At 36.0% G+C, this 17,490-nt stretch overlaps 1 protein-coding gene across 8 annotated transcripts in view; it reads right to left on the bottom strand.

The window, feature by feature from the left end:
* The window catches only part of KATNAL1 (katanin catalytic subunit A1 like 1), an 88,126-nt gene that overhangs the window by 59,540 nt on the left and 11,096 nt on the right, over positions 1 to 17,490 (bottom strand). For 4 of the 8 annotated variants that reach the window (XM_019666358.1, XM_019666359.1, XM_019666357.1 and 1 more), the window contains exons 2-4: positions 13,485 to 13,575; positions 7,041 to 7,212; positions 4,838 to 4,998 (exon numbers count right to left, since the gene is read on the bottom strand). In XM_019666358.1, coding sequence (XP_019521903.1) covers positions 4,838 to 4,998; positions 7,041 to 7,212; positions 13,485 to 13,489 — 338 coding nt within the window. In that variant the 5' untranslated portion in view covers positions 13,490 to 13,575. Of the gene's footprint in view, positions 1 to 4,837; positions 4,999 to 7,040; positions 7,213 to 10,544; positions 10,565 to 13,484; positions 13,576 to 17,490 lie in introns of those variants that run through there. The other 4 variants (XM_019666356.1, XM_019666362.1, XM_019666361.1 and 1 more) reach the window with 2 other exon arrangements.

Below are 17,490 nucleotides of genomic sequence, written 5' to 3'. Positions count from 1 at the left end.
AAAAAAAAAAAAAAAAAAAAAAAAAAAAAAAAACAATCTCATCATAATATGCATTTCCCAGAGGAGAAAAATGAGGCACAGAGAAGTAAACTTAACTTGGAGGACCACTTAATTAGTGGTGGAACTGAGAGAAAAACTTGCACTCCTATCTCCTAATCCCAGGAGAATAACTGAGCAAGAGCCTGGGTGAACTACCTGTAAAGATGAGATGGTATTTACTGTCTATCGTTACTTGACCTTGGCCTTAATTGATCTTTTTCCACTGCAGATTGGGATTTTAAATACTAGCAGTTACTTAATCTATTTGAGTACCCAAAGAAACATTAAGCAACCACTTTAATATCAGGTCAGTAAGAATTTCCTCTTGGCTGACATTCTACAGAACAGCACAAATTCGATAAAAATCAATCTTCCCACCTATATGTGCACAGAAACACAATATGCGATTTCCCCTGGTTCCAGATTAACAGTAGAAGGCCTGCTAGGGTTCTAGCTTATCTCTACAGAATAAGCCAAATGATGACTTTCAGGCTTGTGTAGCCTTTTCTTACTGCCATCTCTCCCCAAAAATGTAACTTTAAAAAGACCTAACATGTATTTTTTAAGTTGAATAAAGAATAGTTTATTAAATATATGCTATGTCAGATACTGCTGTGTCCAACACATAAAATCTTAATTTCATGGCTTCAGGTCCACTGGGAGAAACCACTTTTAAATGGTCTCATTAAAGAGAATGCACTTCATAAACTTACATGAAAAATATTATTAAATAATTTCATTAACATAAGACACCTTTTAACTTAGGACACTAAGAATGATCTGGAGGCTTCATCTCTTTGGAGCTAAATTCTAATATTGCCAACTACCTCCCACCGTAATCCTTCTTTTGTTGCTCAATTTCTTCATGTTTAAGGCAATGCATCTAATTCATTTTAAAATACTGTTTTGATTTATCTAAGCACCTGTTGGTGATTTAAAACAGGGCTGTGATTAAACTCAGCAGGCGCATAACATAGGTGTAACTTCGAAGACTGTGGCACACCACGCTGGAAGCCCAGGTACACAGATTACTTCGGTGAGTGGCAATGGGAAAGGAAGCAGATGTCCTGTCCATGAGGTGAGGACAGACCCACGAGCAGGGCTAGCAAATCTGTGAGTAATGCCAAACACACCAGATACATCCCGGAAACATTTTGTACAAAACATGGTGAAGTAAATTTTATTTTCCTGTGGACTTCCACTGCAATTTCAGTGTGATGTTCCCACAGAGAAAATTTTTTAAATTACATTTAAAATATCAATATTTATTTCATTAAGCATTTTCAGCCCCTTTATTCTTCCATCATCTCTAGTAAGAATTTCATCAAGTGGATAACAGATCCAAATACATGTATCAGGATATACAGATGTTTATCAAAGCATGCCCAGAGACACCACTGAGTATGTGTAGGAAAGAAACACAGCAGAGTGGAAATAAGCAAGACCCCCGAAGTTGAGGAGATCTGGGTTCAAATCCTGGCTCTGCCACTTTCTTGTACAGATGACTTTGGAAAATAACAAACTCTGGGAAAATAACAAGCTTCCATGTCCTCAGCTGTGAATGGAGTTCATAATAATACATTACTAATAGTAATATGGGTACACACTAACAGTAGCTACTTCATGGGATTATTGGAGGCTTAAATAAGATAATGCTTGTAAATATATAGTAAGTGACTGATAATGAGTTATCATCCTTTTCCTGAAAATATTCACCAACTTCATGAGACTTGGACATTAAAAAGACCATATCCTCTCTGCCACAGTTATACAAAATGTTTCAGAAAACTAAGGATTTATGTAGAATGTGCTGGGGAAAAATAAAAGTCCTTGAGGAATTTTATGAATAAGGCTGTCCTTTTTGAAATTCTGTTATTCGCTTATTATTAATCTGAAAGAACATTGTAGTACTTTATTTCAGAGTTAACCGTAATTTTAATTACTTATTACATGCCAGTTACTATCTTAGACATTAAATTCTCTTAATCAATTCCATGACACAGACAGCCTCATTTTACAGGTAATGAAGCTAATGTTTAGAGAGGCTAAATAACATACTCAAGGTCATAAGGCAAGTAGGTGTCAGAAGCAGAACTCAAACTCAGATCTCATGGACTGACGTCAAGTGTCTTCCCATTAAACCAAGAATATCTAAAAACTATATCCACTACTCACTAGCTCTAGGTGAAAATTTTATTACGTGTTTTACATGACCTGCAGAAGAAATAGAATTGTAAACAGAGAAAAATATTACATAACTCTAACTTTCCATAACTTTTAACGCTATACTTACAATTATATTTATTTTTATCAGCTCATGAAGACATTCTACACTACAAACCTGTATAAAGTTTACTTCATTAACATCTGCCTTGCATATATGTCACTATTATGTTATTATCTGATGAAGGATCTGTGACTTTCCTTATTCATAAAGTTTAAAAGTACTAATCTGGGCCGGCCAAGTGGCGCGATGGTTAAGAGCTGGCTTGGGATGCCAGAGGGCCCTGGTTCGGATCCCACATATGAGGGCCAGTGACACTGCCTTCCACAGCTAAGATGCTGAACAACAGCTCGACCTGGAGCTGGGCAGCCATGATTTGCCAGCGACGGCGTAGGCTGCAGTGAAGCTGCAGTGGGCTGCCATGAGCTACCGTGAGTGTCCGGCAGCCGGCGTGAGCTGCCAAGAGCCACCGTGAGTGGTTGTCCAGTGTCCAGCGACCGATCTGCCTCACCCGGGAAGAGCACAATGATAATACCAACATGGGCCAGTGAAGTGACATCCTCCACAACTAGACTGAAGAACAAAAGGACAGCAACTTGTCTGTTCCCCTTCCCCGATTCCCCAATTAAAATCTTAAAAAAAAAAAGGTTGCTAAGAGACAAGCGAGATCTTACTGTTCCCACCAATAAAAAGAAATGAAAATTACATGACAGGACAGAGATGCTAGCTAACCCTGCCCTGGAAATCATATTGCTATATATAAATATATAACAACACATTGTACATCTTAAATTTACACAACATTTATGTCAAATTATATCTAAATAAAAATAAAGTTATTGTCAGCTTTTAGCTTTAAACTAGAAGTATTATTTCTGAAATAATGACTTTCAGGAAAAACGAAGGTATTTTATATATATATAAACACTTTCTCAGTATTTATTCTGGAATGTCCATGGTAACAAACCTACGACTCTCAAACATTACCTCCTGAGGGGTAATGGTTACCTTGATCCAAAACTTCTGAAGGTGGTTGGTTACACCTGAGGAAAGCACTCTATTGTTTATACCTTAGAAAAGAATCAGCACCCAGTGCCCAGTGTTTTTATAATGGGAATCATAAAATGATCTGTCCCTCTGTGGAAAAAACCCTGAAGGAATAAATTAACCACTTTTCACAGTTCTTTAAATGCTTTCAGGAAACTTCAAGATATCAACAGGTTAAACACACGCTCACAGCAGGAAACTTACATTCTATGAGGCAACACTGGCCACAGCACTACTTCACAATCAAGTGGACTGAAAGCTAGAGAGACCTAAACTCAGGTCCTGATCTCGCCTACTGATAGGTCAGAGCCTCTCAGGCCTCACTTTCCTCACCTGTGGAATTAATGGAGTTATTCATTCAATGTTGGCTGAATGCCTACTATGTGCCAAACCCTGTGCTAACAATGGAAGTCTGTTATTTTTGTCTTGAGTAAATAAAACCATGGTGCTTGCCCTTGCAAAGCTCCTAATCTTGTGATAAGACAAAGAAACGCAACATGACAACTGTTATGAACAAACTGTTACACCTATGCTAATTAAAAAGGGCTGCAAAGAGGAGATACATTAGCTGAGACTTGAAGAATGAATATGAGTTGCTTAGATGGGGATTATGGATCTTCCTTGAACAAAGAACAGACTGTGCACAGACAACAGGAAAAAACAAGAAGAGAGAGGTTTAGTGCAGATAAGGGGTCGGCAAACTGCGGCTCATGAGCCACATGAGGCTCGATGGATACATTCCGTCTCAAAAGTTTGCCAACCCCTGGAAGAGCCAATCCTGTCCCTCACAACAAATTAAAAATTATTTGAGAGCCATACATATTTTTTCACATAATCACCATTATGTGAATAATATCCTTTAAAAATGTTATAGATGAAACTATGATAGTTTTATTTTCATTTTCAATTTTACTTCAGAGCCACATGTACGTACCCAAAGAGCCACATGTGGCTCGCGAGCCGCAGTTTGCTGACCCCTGGCGGCTCTTCTGTCTCAAAAGTTTGCCAACTCCTGGTGCAGATGATGCACAGGCTGGGCACAGGGACATAAACTCAGAGCTTTCTATGCCACACACTGGAACTTGACCTTTAACCTTTGAGGAACACTAGGCTCCTTCTCCACTAAGACTCTGGAAACTGACTGTAGGCCAAACCAGATGAATCCTACTTGTCCGCCATTTCATCTACAGTTGTTAAAGAGTCTTTCAAAGCAAAAATGTTTTAAAGCAAGATAGCTATCTAAGTTTTGATGCTGATACGAAATCTAAGGCCTCACTTAACTGATAAATTTTAGCACTAGTATATTTCTATTGTCATGACAACATTCTAAAAGCAAGATATATGACAAGTGATTGACTATGGTTCTTTAGCGAATACAAACTCTGTAAACCTGTAGGTGTGAAAATTATAAAAAATATTAAATTTACATGCCCCCCCAAAAGACTTTTTCATCCTTTGTTCAAATAAAGCTTCACTCTCTTTACTCTGAATATCTACTAGCTAAAGAGAGTATTAAGTCCCATTTACCTGTGTTCTGCAGGTACGGGGGGTGGCCAAACAGCAGGGTCTCTAAATGGTTCATCCTGACAGGACACGGGAAAATCAGGGGGCTTGTCGATTTTAAAACTTTCCAACGTGCTGACAATACTTTTAACTTGTTCATATTCTTCCAATAATTCCTGCCGAACCTTAAAAAAATATAGAGCCTTTACACCAGAAACAGTTTCAAGTTCATAAATATTGTAAATCATAAATTCCTATAGAATGTAAATTTTCTTACTGTCGCTCAAAGTATGCAAAAGTAGTCACTAAAGCATATTTAAAAAACAAAGTGGATATAGGAGGGCGGGAATTTAGTCTGAAAAAAGACATAATTATATACCTTTTCATAGGGGAGGTGGCTATATATCTTTCATAATGGACCTTTATTTCTACCAAAGAATGTGGTGATTATTAACAATTTGAAACACGTGACTAAGTCAGTAATAAGTTAACCATTCCCAGAAATCAATGTTATGCTCAATCCTTTTATTTGTAAATAGCTTCCAAAAAACTGTCAGCCAAAATTTTGACCATCATTTCCTACCTCCAATATCACTTAAATATAAAATGTCTGCCTATACCAAGCATCTAAAAACCTGAAGTGGAAAAAATAAAAAAATAAAAAATAAATAAAAATTAAAAAAAATAAATAAAAACCTGAAGTGGTATTATACTATGAATCACCCACTTCTGATTTTTATTTAAGCTCTCCTTCACCTAAAATCTGAATTCTTCTGGCCTTGTTTAAATTCTTTCAAGTGCTGGGTAAAGTTTATTTTCAGCTTAAAGGCAAGACTTTTCCTATAGGTAAAAAGCCTTACTGAGCACCTACTATGTGGAAATTCTTGTGTTTTCAAACTTTGAGCAAACTTTGATTTTCAAAGGCAAACAGATAAATAGATTGAAAATTACAATTCTGATTTTTTATTTAGCCAGGAAGCATACTTTACTATAAAGCAGAGCATAAGAAACTTCCCCTTATCTTTACCTTGAACAGAATAGAACATATAAAGGAGCTTCAGAACCAAAGAAAAACCTAGGTAAAATTGAACTGCTCATATATACAATTACATGCTATACTTGGAAAAACAAAACTTCAGAATCTAATGGAAAGAAACACAGCAGAAATATCTCAATAGAAATGGCCACTATTTAACACAATTAAGAATATGTCAAAAATATTTCCATGCTAGATTTATAAAATCTAGTGGCTAGTATGCAGGAAAGAACAACTAAAATTTTCAACTTGAGTTAGAGCAAGTATATTGTTTTCACTCAACATAATCTGGTAACACTTAAATCAGAAAGTAAGACAAATGTACCCTGAAAACTTAGAAAAACATCAATTTCTGACTAGTGGAAAAATTAAAAGAAACATTTAAAAGGCATTAGTACATAAAATGGAAACTTCAAAGAAATACTCAACTTTGTACTTTTAATTTTAAAACAATTTTAAGTTTTAAGAGTAAGTGGAGAAATTATAATTCAACTTTTTAACTATACTATTAAATAATCTAGTTGTATAGTCAAGAGACAGCAAATATAATGGTTTTTTTTATTAGATTACTGACTCCTTTGTATTTGTAAGGAGTCTTTCAGAAGAAGAAACTTTCTTTTTTAAAAAAAATTGTTTTTCAATTACAGTTGACATTCGGTTTGTTTTATATTAGTTTCAGGTGTACAGCATAGTGGTTAGACATTTTATAATTTAAGAAATGATCCCCCTGACTAGTCTAGTACACACCTGGCACCATACATAGTTATTACATATTATTGACTATATTCCGTATGCTGTACTTTACATCCCCAAGGAGGAAACTTGCTTAAACAAAAAGTGTTATGAAATTGGTCAAAAATACATGCAGAAATGAAAGGGTAAAAGGAAAGTAGCAATACCTTATTTTATAAATGTGTACTCACACTCAACTAGGCAACTGATCATACAAATTTTTTTAAATTGAAAGTAGATTCCATTAAAATTAAATACCTTTGAAATATGTCTCATGAAATATGTTATCAAAAATATATCAACTACTAACTGGGCAAGAGAGAAAACTATTTGGAGTTCACTTTAAAATGTATCTCAGTATTCAGACAAGTAAGAACGCCTTAGGACATCACAAGTTCTAATCCTGCAAGTACAATAGACGCCGGCCCTCGCTCAGGGAACACTGTCACATGATCTCACCTGCTGCCATTTGCCTTTCACAGCCGGGTCCCTGACTGACTGGCAATGTCTCTGAATTTGCTGGATCACCCCTTGGTAATATACCATTGATGAGTCATAATTTCCAAGAAGTGCATATTCTCTTCCTTTCTTTGCATTGTCACAAATCTCAGCCAAGTTCATCTTCAGAGACCTAAACGTAAAATATAATGACTTTTTAATTAAGTTTTCAGCTGACTTTAAAACATTTTTTATTATTCTTTAAAACACCTGCTCAAAACTAGTTTGAAAGTCCAAGTGGTTCTCTCCTTCTTTGAGGCTATCTGAATGTATCTTATGGTACTGAACAAAGTTTCTAATTTTCGCAGAATGGGGAGGTCACAAACGAACACCCAAGGAGATAATAAGAAATTACACAGCTCTGAACTATTGATTTCTGTTACAGGTTCTAGGTTTTCCTTGCTCATTTGCAATTACTACAAGCTGTAATAATAGTAATGATGAATTTGTTTTACTTCTTTCAATTTATTCTTGACAATGCAGAAATATAAGAATATCACATTATATTTTGCTCTGATGTTAACACTGCAGAAATTAGTTCACACTAAAACTTTTTGGCCCCCAAGAACAAAAGGTCATAGTGAAGGAACTCTCTTTAAAGGAAAAGCCAATAGTTGTCCATGCACCATTCATACGTATTTAATGTCCCCTACAATGAAAATCTAAGCAAAATCCTGAATCAAACTACCTGAGCCCTTTTTGTTCCTCAACTTGTAATCTTCCATGATACTGTCACTCACTACAGCTTTTTATCTGTGCAAATAACTATCACTAATCTTTTCCCTTCTACAAGAAGCTAGACCATCATCTGAACCTCTGGTTTCCACCAAAGCCCTCAGCCCATCATTCTGGCCTTTCTTCCAGGCTTTCCAAGGTCTCCCCAAATAGTGCCAGGCTTCTATGCAAAATATTTTCCATGACAAAGAGCAGAAAGTCCAGAGACACAGAGGCATGACATCCTGGCAAGGAGTCCAAACTGCCCTACACTTACTACCTACAACAGCAAATCAATGAGCTCACTTAGAGGAAGTCAAGTATTTCTCTGTGCCTCCCTGAGGGAATTAAATTTTGGTGTGAGTGGCTACGCTCTTCCTCTCTGCCTCTTATCTATTCTTAAGGGGCTCAAAAACTTCCTCACAATTAACCACATCTAGTTGCACGCACTTTAAGTGACTCCAGTGCATTCTTGAAAACAAAGCTGCTTCCTTTATGTGTTTTGGCATATTATTATTATTACTATTATCATCATCATCATCATTTGCCGCTTCTCCCAGCATAGGTTCATGGCAGGCAGCATCTATGTTAAGAATACACTGCAGCAAACAGTACACTATTTTTACACAGTAAGAAATTCCAACATTCATTAGATCTACAGAATACAGAACCACCATGGAAAGCTTCTTCAAATGAGAACAGTAACACAAAGCAATAAGGTCTTATTACAATGAATGAATGAATGAATCCAGTAGAAATAAAGCTGTCCCATATATTTTCTCTTTTTGTTGTTTTATTTTTGTTTAGAAAAGTATAATGAGGTAACACTGGTTTTAAACAGACTTTCAATGTATCAGTAAGTCAAAATAACTAAAGCAATATGGTACCAGTACAAGATTTCACAGATGAATCAGTGATCAGTAGAATAATATTCAAACAATATGATGAATGTTTAAATACGAAAAATTTATTATAGTAAAACACACTTTGCCACTGATCCCCCTCAAAATACTTCCCATCGCTTTGAACACACTTATCCCTCTTGCCACTTTCTGAAGCAGTTCTGGAAGTCCTCTTTCTTGAGTCTCTTTAGTTGCGCTGTCGTGGCTGCTTCGATGTCCTGAATCATTTTGACTTCGGGGAAGAGCCAAAGTCACACGGTGCCAGATCCAGTGAATAAGGTGGATAGATGAGGACACACCGTAATGTTTTTGACAGAAATTGCCATATACCAGAAGCAATGTGTGACAGGGAGCGTTGTCATGATGGAGGATGATTTACAGCACACTTTAAAACATACCTTCTCTCAACCGTAGCTCACACCTGACTAACTGCACCGAACAAGTTGAAACTTGTCACACACTGTTAAGGTTCAAGACGCCACTGCCCATATTGAAGAGCTCTGCCTTTCCATTAGATGGCACTCGGCAGCAGCATTCACTGTATTATGTGATCATAGTGGAAAGGCTCTGTGTCACACACCTCTTCTGGTATGGCAATTTCTGTCAAATAAAAACACTTAGGTGTGTCCTCATCCACTTTATTCACAGATCTGGCACCGTGTGACTTCTGACTCCTGCCAAACTCAAAATGACCATGAAAGGTAAATGCTGACATCACGGCAGCCACAACAGCATAACTAAAGATACTCAAGAAAGAGGACTTTAAGAACTGCTTCAGAAAGTGGCAAGAATGATGGGATAAGTCTGTTCAAAGCAAGGGGGAATTTGAGGTCTGACAATTAAGTTCATGAACTTGCCACTGTGCACTTACATTGGCAGCGCTGTACAAACAGCTCGGCAAGGTTTCATAACCTTGGTATATCAGTGTCTCACAGCTATGTTCATGTTGACGTGTGGCAGTGTCTTGCTGAGTGGCGTTCATTATTGTTGTTGTGTGTTTTTGTGTGCTGTCACGAGAATGTCTGAGCTTGATTTAGAGCAACAAACAAACATTAAAGTTCTTGTTAAACTTGGCAAGAATGGAAGTGAAATCAGGGACATGTTAGTCCAAGTTTATGAGGATAATGCCATGAAGAAAACAGCAGTGTACAAATGAATTAAATGTTTTTCTGAGGGAAGAGAATGCATCATTGATGAAGAGAGGTCAGGATGGCCAGTAACGAGCAGAACTGCCAAAAACATTGCAAAAATTTGTCAGATTGTGTGTCAAAATCATCGGCTGACTGTGAGAAGCATAGCAGAGCAAGTAAATACCAACAGAGAAAGTTAGGAAATTCTTAACTGAAAATCTTGGCATGAGAAAGGTGTGTGCAAAAATGGTCCCAAAGGAGCTCACCGATAAACAAAAGCAAAGGAGAGTCAAAGTTTGCCAAGATCTTCTGGAGAGGCGATACAATGTTTTGGGCCATGTTATCACTGGCCATGCAACATGGGTATACCAATATGACCCTGAAACAAAGTGTCAAATTGCACAATGGAAGTCAGCCAATTCTCCACGACCAAAAAAGTTCCATCAGTCCAAATCAAGAGTCAAAATGATGTTGTTAACCTTTTTTTATATCAGAGGGATTATTCATTATGAATTTGTACCAACTAGACAAATAGTTAACCAAGTTTACTATTTCAAGTGCTGAAAAGGCTGCATGAAACAGACGAGAATGACCTGAACTTTTCGCTAACAATTCATGGCTCCTGTAGGACGACAATGCACCAGCTCACACAGCACTGTCTGTGAAGGAGTTTATAGGCAGTCAACAAATAACTATATTGGAAAACCCTCCCTACTCACCTGATCTGGCCCCCAATGACTTCTTTCTTTACCGGAAGATAAAGGAAATATTGAAAGGAAGGTATTTTGATGATTTTCAAGACATCAAGGGTAATCCAACAACAGCTCTGATGGCCATTCCAGAAAAAGAGTTCCAAAACTGCTTTGAAGGCTGGACTAGGCACTGGCATTGGTGCATAGCTTCCCAAGGAGAGTACTTTGAAGGTGACTCTAGAGATATTCAGCAACGAGGTATGTAGCACTTTTCTAGGATAAGTTCACGAATGCAACTGTCAGACCTTATATTTTGAGGGGGATTAATGGCAATGTGTCTTTTACTGTAATAATTTTTTTATTCAAACATTCACCATATCATCTGATCATTTTATATATATATACATATATGTGTGTGTGTATATACAATATGTGTGTGTATGTATAATTTATATATATATATATATAAATTTGTAATGTAATACATATAAAATTAGGGGTATGGTAAAAATGTGATTCACTTGTACCTGGAGCCTTAGGAAGGGGTTGGAGCAGAAACCAGAATAAATTCAGACATGGCCTGGAAAATTAGTGTCAATAGTCAAAGGGGACTGATTATAATGAGTTGCTAATTCAAATGTAAAAGGGGCTTTTAAAATTTAATTTCTATCAGTCCATATGATACTTTTTATAAATCACTGTGAAACAAAAGCATTAATTCTGCTAATATGTGCATGTATACAACTATGCAGAATAAAAACACCTGTATACAAAGCAGGAGTCAGCAAATTTCTTCTGTAAAGAACCAGACAGCAAATATTTTAGGTTTTGAGGGTCAACAGGCAAAACAGGATATTATTTAAGTATTTATATAATAAGACATAATTTTCCACAATTTTTATTGATGAAATTCAAAATAGTAATAATAGTGGAGCACAACTCTTTGTAAAACAGGCCTACTAATAAAAATGGAACTCATTTTTTTTTTTGCAGGGAGAGATAATACTTCATTTAGTTAGGATTCAAAGTTAATGTTCCCTACATCAAAATCACGTGTAAATATTCATATATTAATGCTGCTTTTTAGTAAGAGTTTATGAATTTCATGTTTGAAAATGTCTTTTACCCAGATAGATACTGTCACATACTGATATCAAATCACAAGCATACGATTTCATTCTGCATATTCATTGTTTAAAAAGGCATTTAAGTAATTTATTCTTCTCTTGATACTGTCTTTTCCATGTCATTACATCGCAGATTAATCACTTCCAACTGAAGGTTAAGTGCAAGTGCCTCAATTGCACAGTTAAATGGTTTTGTCATATGCAAATTTCCTTTGTACTTCTATCAAAGTCTGAAAAATGCTCCTGAAATTGCAATTTGAGCTCAGAAAATACATCTACTGCAAATCGAGGGTGGAGAGAATGGAGATCTCACTTCTTTGCTTCAACTTTTGACAGCATGGAAAGCTACATAAAACAGCTTGATATCTATCACTTGTGCAGCAAAAAAGTCTGCAGTAAAAAAAAAAAAAAAAGATTCCCCAAACCATTCAATGTTTAATAACAGTGGTTTAGAGCAGTTCCTCTCATTCAGAAAAATTGCAAATCAGCCCTAAGCTCAAAAGATTGCAATATAACTTTATCCCTCACTGCTAAGCTGCTGATCTGTCATGTCGTAGAGCAAGTCAGAATATTTATCTTCTGACAAAAATCCATGGAACTGACAATAGCTAAGTCCACAAGAGCACTACTTGGAGTCTTGAGACACTACTGGTTCTGTGTCACCTGATAGGATCAAATATTATCTGCAAAATATCTAATAAATTTTTTAAAATGAATAAACACAGGCTTTAACCACCTCACATTTGTACAGCTTTGTAAATTTGTTCACCCAAGCCTTTTTCTGACCTACACATATTTTACCACCATAAGCTGTAACACATCTTAGTGGATTCCACTTCAGGTTGTACAGACTTGAGTGTTTTCTCAACTTTTTGTAAGTATCCTTGCATGTAGTTGTTCTATGAACCCTATTTATCAAAACTAATTATTTGGTAATTTCAAACTCAGCACTGACTTCTTGAATAGACAACAGTTGAGCTGTATTGTTAACATCTGTCAACTCACCGACAGCCAAGGAAAACCATTCAAAATCATCTGCCTTGTTTTTCAATTGACTAATGGTGTCCTCAACTCTTCCTGCAACTGTTCACACAAAAAGGCTACCAGTTTTAAACCAATTTATTTTCTCTAAACACATTTCTTTGGCTGCCATAATCAAACACAATTTAGTTAAATCACCATCAGTAAATGGTTCCTTGCTTGACTAACAAATAAAACACTCAGAAACTTACCCTGGGTGTAGACTGATTTTTGTTTTTTAATTTTGTAAAAAAATTCTGCTGTGATAAGATATTCCTTTTTAAGTTTTCTACCTTTTCTGACTATTGCTGTCCTGACAGTTGGAAATACTGTGATGAGTGATTAGTCTAGTCACGTCGGTATATACTATATTTCTTTAGCACAGCTATAGTCATTGCATAATAAACACAATACTTTGTCATCTAATTCAATTACCCACACTCTAGTGTGCTTTAAACGTGTAACATGTCATGCCCCTTTTTCTCACCTTTTCTTGTTTTGACATAAAGGGTATGTGCTATTAGATAAAAATGTCACAATACACTGATATGCATGGCATGTGAAATGTGATTATAGTGTACCAAGCAGCAGTGCACAGCAATGAAAATGCCACAAAGGCTCTGTCTCAACTACTCAACTCTGTCATTCTAGCAAGAAAGCAGCCATAGTCAGTATGTAAACAAATGAATGTAGTTGTGTTCCAATAAAACTTTATTTACGGACACTGATGTCTAAATTTCATTTAATTTCCATATATCACAAAATAGTATTTTTTTTCTGACTTTTTTAACCATTAAAAAAATGCCAAAGCCATTCTTACTTCATGGGCCATTCAAAAGCAAGTGGCAGGCTGGATATGGCCCCCAGATTGTAGTTTGCCAATTCCTGCTGTCAGCTTCTATCTTAAGAATCTAGAAAAATAAAAGTAAATTAAACCCCAAAAGAAGTAGAAGGAACAACACAATAAAGTTAAGAGCAATAACCAAAACAATAAAACCAGAAAAGCAATAGAAAATTTAAATGTAGACAAAAGCTGGTTCTTTGGAAAGGTCATTAAAATGGATACTCCAGTAGTAATATTAGCCAGTAAAGGGAGAGAGAAAACATAAATTACCAAAATAAAAAATGAAAGAGGGGCAACCACTACAAACTTTAGAGATATTAAAAAAAAAAGGAGGGCTTAATGATGTGGACAAATTCTATGACACAACACACCAAAGCTTACTCAAGAAGAAACAGAATAATTAATCTGAATAGTCCTACAGCAATCGATGAAATCCAATTTGTAATTTAAAATCTTCCCACCAAAAACCAAACAAAAACAACAACTCCATATCCAAATGGCTTCACTAGTGCATTCTCCCAAGCATTTAAGGAAAAAATAAAATCAATTCTAAACAAACTCTGTCAAAGAAAGAAGAGGCAGAAAAACTTCCAACTCATGTTTTAAGGCCTGCATTACCCTAATACCAAAAGCAGACGTTATAAGAAAAGAAATTTACATTTCTGTATTCTTTGGGAACATAGATACAAAAATCTTTAAATTTTAGCTAATCAAATCCAGTAATGTATAAAAAGAATAATGCACTACGACCAAGTGGGGTTTATTCCAAAAATTCAAGGTGTTTTACATTAAAACACCAATCAATATAATTTTGAGGCCAGAAATGAAACATGATCATCTCAAAGATGCAGAAAAAAACTTTGACAAAATTCAACACCATGATAAGAACTCTTAGTCAACTAAGGAATAGAATTTCCTCAACCTAGCAAAGAGCATTTATGAAATACCTACAGCTAACATTATATTTATTGTGAAAGACTGAATGCTGTCCCCAAAGATGAATAAAGAACATTGCCTGTATATCTGCTCTCACCCTTCCATCCAAAATTAGAACTACAGGTTCTAACCAGTGTAATAAGGCAAGAATAAACTAAAATGCATATTAGTTAGAAAAGAAGTAAAACTGATTTTATTTAAATACAACATGGAAAAAACCTTAGGGGAGCTACAATAGCTATGAGAACTAAAAACTGGTTGTTGTTTTTTGTTTGGTTTTGGGTTTGTTTTTTGGTTTTTGGTTTTTTTTTTTTAAAGATTTTATTGGGGCATTGGGGGAGGGGAACAGCACTGGGGAATCGGGGGAAGGGGAACAGACAAGTTGCTGTTGTTTTGTTCCTCAGTCTAGTTGTGGAGGATGTTGCTTCACTGGCTCAAGTTGGCACCATCATTGAGCTCTTCCCGGGCTAAACACTGTTTTTTAAGGTTGTAGGGCACAGGTCAATTAAAAAAATAAATTATATTTCTATATGCTAACAATAAATCATTGAAAACTAAAATCAAAACAATGAAATAATTCAAGAATATGAAACACTCAGGGATAAATTTAACAGAATATATGCAATATCTGAACACTAGAAATTACCAAAAACTGCTAAGGGAAACTAAAAATGACCAAATTAATGGCTATATAATGGGGGGGGGGCATTTATGAATTAAAACACTCAATATTCGTAAGATGTCAATTCTCTTAAACGTGATCAATAAGAGTCAATGCAATCCCAATCAAAATCTCAACAGCCTTTCTTATAAATATTGACAAGTTGATTCTAAAATTTATATGGAGATACAAAGGACATAGAAGAGCCAAAACGGTTTTGAAAAACAGTCAAGTACAAATTATACTATCTGATTCCAAGATTTACTATAAATTTACAGTAATCAAGACAGTGTGGAATTTCATAAAGATGGACACATACACCAATGAAACAAATGAAGAGTCCAAAAACGATCCACACATATATGGCCAACTAATTTCCAACAGAAGTGTCATGGCAAGTCAATGAGGAAAGGATAAAATTTTTCCAAAAAGGGTGCTGAAACTATTGGATATCGATTAAAAAAAAACAACCAAAAAAAAACCCCTGAACCTCAACTCTTACCTTGCATTATATACAAAAATTAACTCAAAATGAATTATTGACCTAAACATAACAGTTAAAACTATGAACCTTCCAAAAGATAACCCAACCCAAGGTTTTGGTTGTTTTTGTTTTGGGTTTGTTTGTTTGTTTGATTGGTTTGGGGTTTTTTGGAACAATTTCCCAAGCCTCAATTTCCACAGGGCAACAGGTTATGGCCCAGGTAACAGCTACATATGCAGTAGGTTGCATTACAGGAGAGGAACCATAAACTTTAGGAAAACCAAATCTATTATATTGAACAGTATGCATGCCTACCCGTTGTTCCAAAGGAAAATACTATCTTTTTCTTCCATGGCTATAAGTAAGCCTAGTCTTTGCTCTGGAGGAAGAGACTGTATCTACCTCCCAAGGCTGTTCAACTTGGTATCTCCTTTTATCCTAGGGAGCCCCTTTGCCTCTTCTATATTGAATCCTTTCTTGTCTATCACATGTTTTTCTTTCTCTTGCTTTACTCCCTTACATAGGGAGCACATTTTCCATAGGTCGGAGGTAAAGTTTCTGAGACTGTGCATGTCTGGAAACACCTTTATTCTACCCTCACACTTCAGTGATAGTTCAGCTGGCTCCTGAATCCTAGTTTGCAAATAATTTTCCTTCAGAATTTTTAAGGCACTGTTCTATTACCTTCTAGGTTTCAATATTAAGTTGAGAAGACGAAGTCATTCAAATTTCTGATCCTTTATATATCACCTGTTTTTTGCCCTTTCTGCAAGCCTCTCTTTGACACAAGCTTTCTAAAACTGTTGATGATGTATTTGAAAGGGTCTATTTGGGACTCTTTCAATCTAGAAATGAATGTCTTCCAATTTTAGGAAAATTTCTGAATTATTTCATTGATGATTTCTATTTTTTTGGTTCTCTCTTTCTGGAAAACTTTTAATTCAGATATTAAATTTCCAACCTTGGCCCTCTAGTTTTCTTATTTCTTCTCTCCTATTTTCCATCTTTTTTATCCTTTTGCTCTACTTTCTTCAAGATTTTCTCAACTTTACATTCTAACCCTTTCTGGAGTATTTTTCCTTTTGAATTTTATTATTAAAATATGTAACACACAGAGTGCACTAGTCTCAATGAATTTTAACTTTGGATACAGCCAGGTTACACCGAATGCAGAACATTTCCACACCCCAGAAGGATCCTTCCCATTCCCTTCACAGTTAGTGCTCCCCCAGCGCAATTGCTACTCTCACTTCTGTTACCATCGATGAGCTTTGCCTGTTTTCTTTAAATCAGCTTTACTGAGGTATCATTTTTATACAGTGAAATTCACTAATTTTATGTGTACAATTTGGTTTCTTTTGAAAACTGTATAAATTGCATATCCACCATCACAGCTGACATACAGAACATTTCCATCACCCCAGAAAATTCCCTCCTGCCACTTTGCAGTCACTCCTCACCCCACCATGCATTCTTCTGTTGGCTTATCACTATAGTTTTGTCTTTTCTAGAATGTGACATAAATAGAATCATACAGTATGTATTCTGTTGTTTGACTTCTTTCATTTAGAATGCATTTGAGATTCAACCATATTGTTCCATGTATCAGCAACTCAATGCTTTTTACTGCTGAGTAGTATCTTATTGTATGGATATACTAAAGCTTATTTTTCACTCACCTGTCCTCCAAAAAGGCACTTGGCAGAAACAAATACAAAAGTACAGGATATAGCCTTGGCCCAGGCCTCACAGTATTTCCACTGAGGTTACAACTAAAATTTCAAGATACAAAAACAATTCACGGGCCGGCCGAGTGGCGCGATAGTTAAGAACTCGCTTGGGATGCCAGAGGGCCCCGGTTCGGATCCCACATATGAGGGCCAGTGACACTGCCCTCTACA

The sequence above is a fragment of the Hipposideros armiger genome, unplaced genomic scaffold (genome assembly GCF_001890085.2).
Source record: "Hipposideros armiger isolate ML-2016 unplaced genomic scaffold, ASM189008v1 scaffold_467, whole genome shotgun sequence".
Lineage (NCBI taxonomy): Eukaryota > Metazoa > Chordata > Mammalia > Chiroptera > Hipposideridae > Hipposideros > Hipposideros armiger.
The sequence above is the reverse complement of the archived record's forward strand: the minus strand, read 5'-3'. Positions and strand labels throughout refer to the sequence as shown.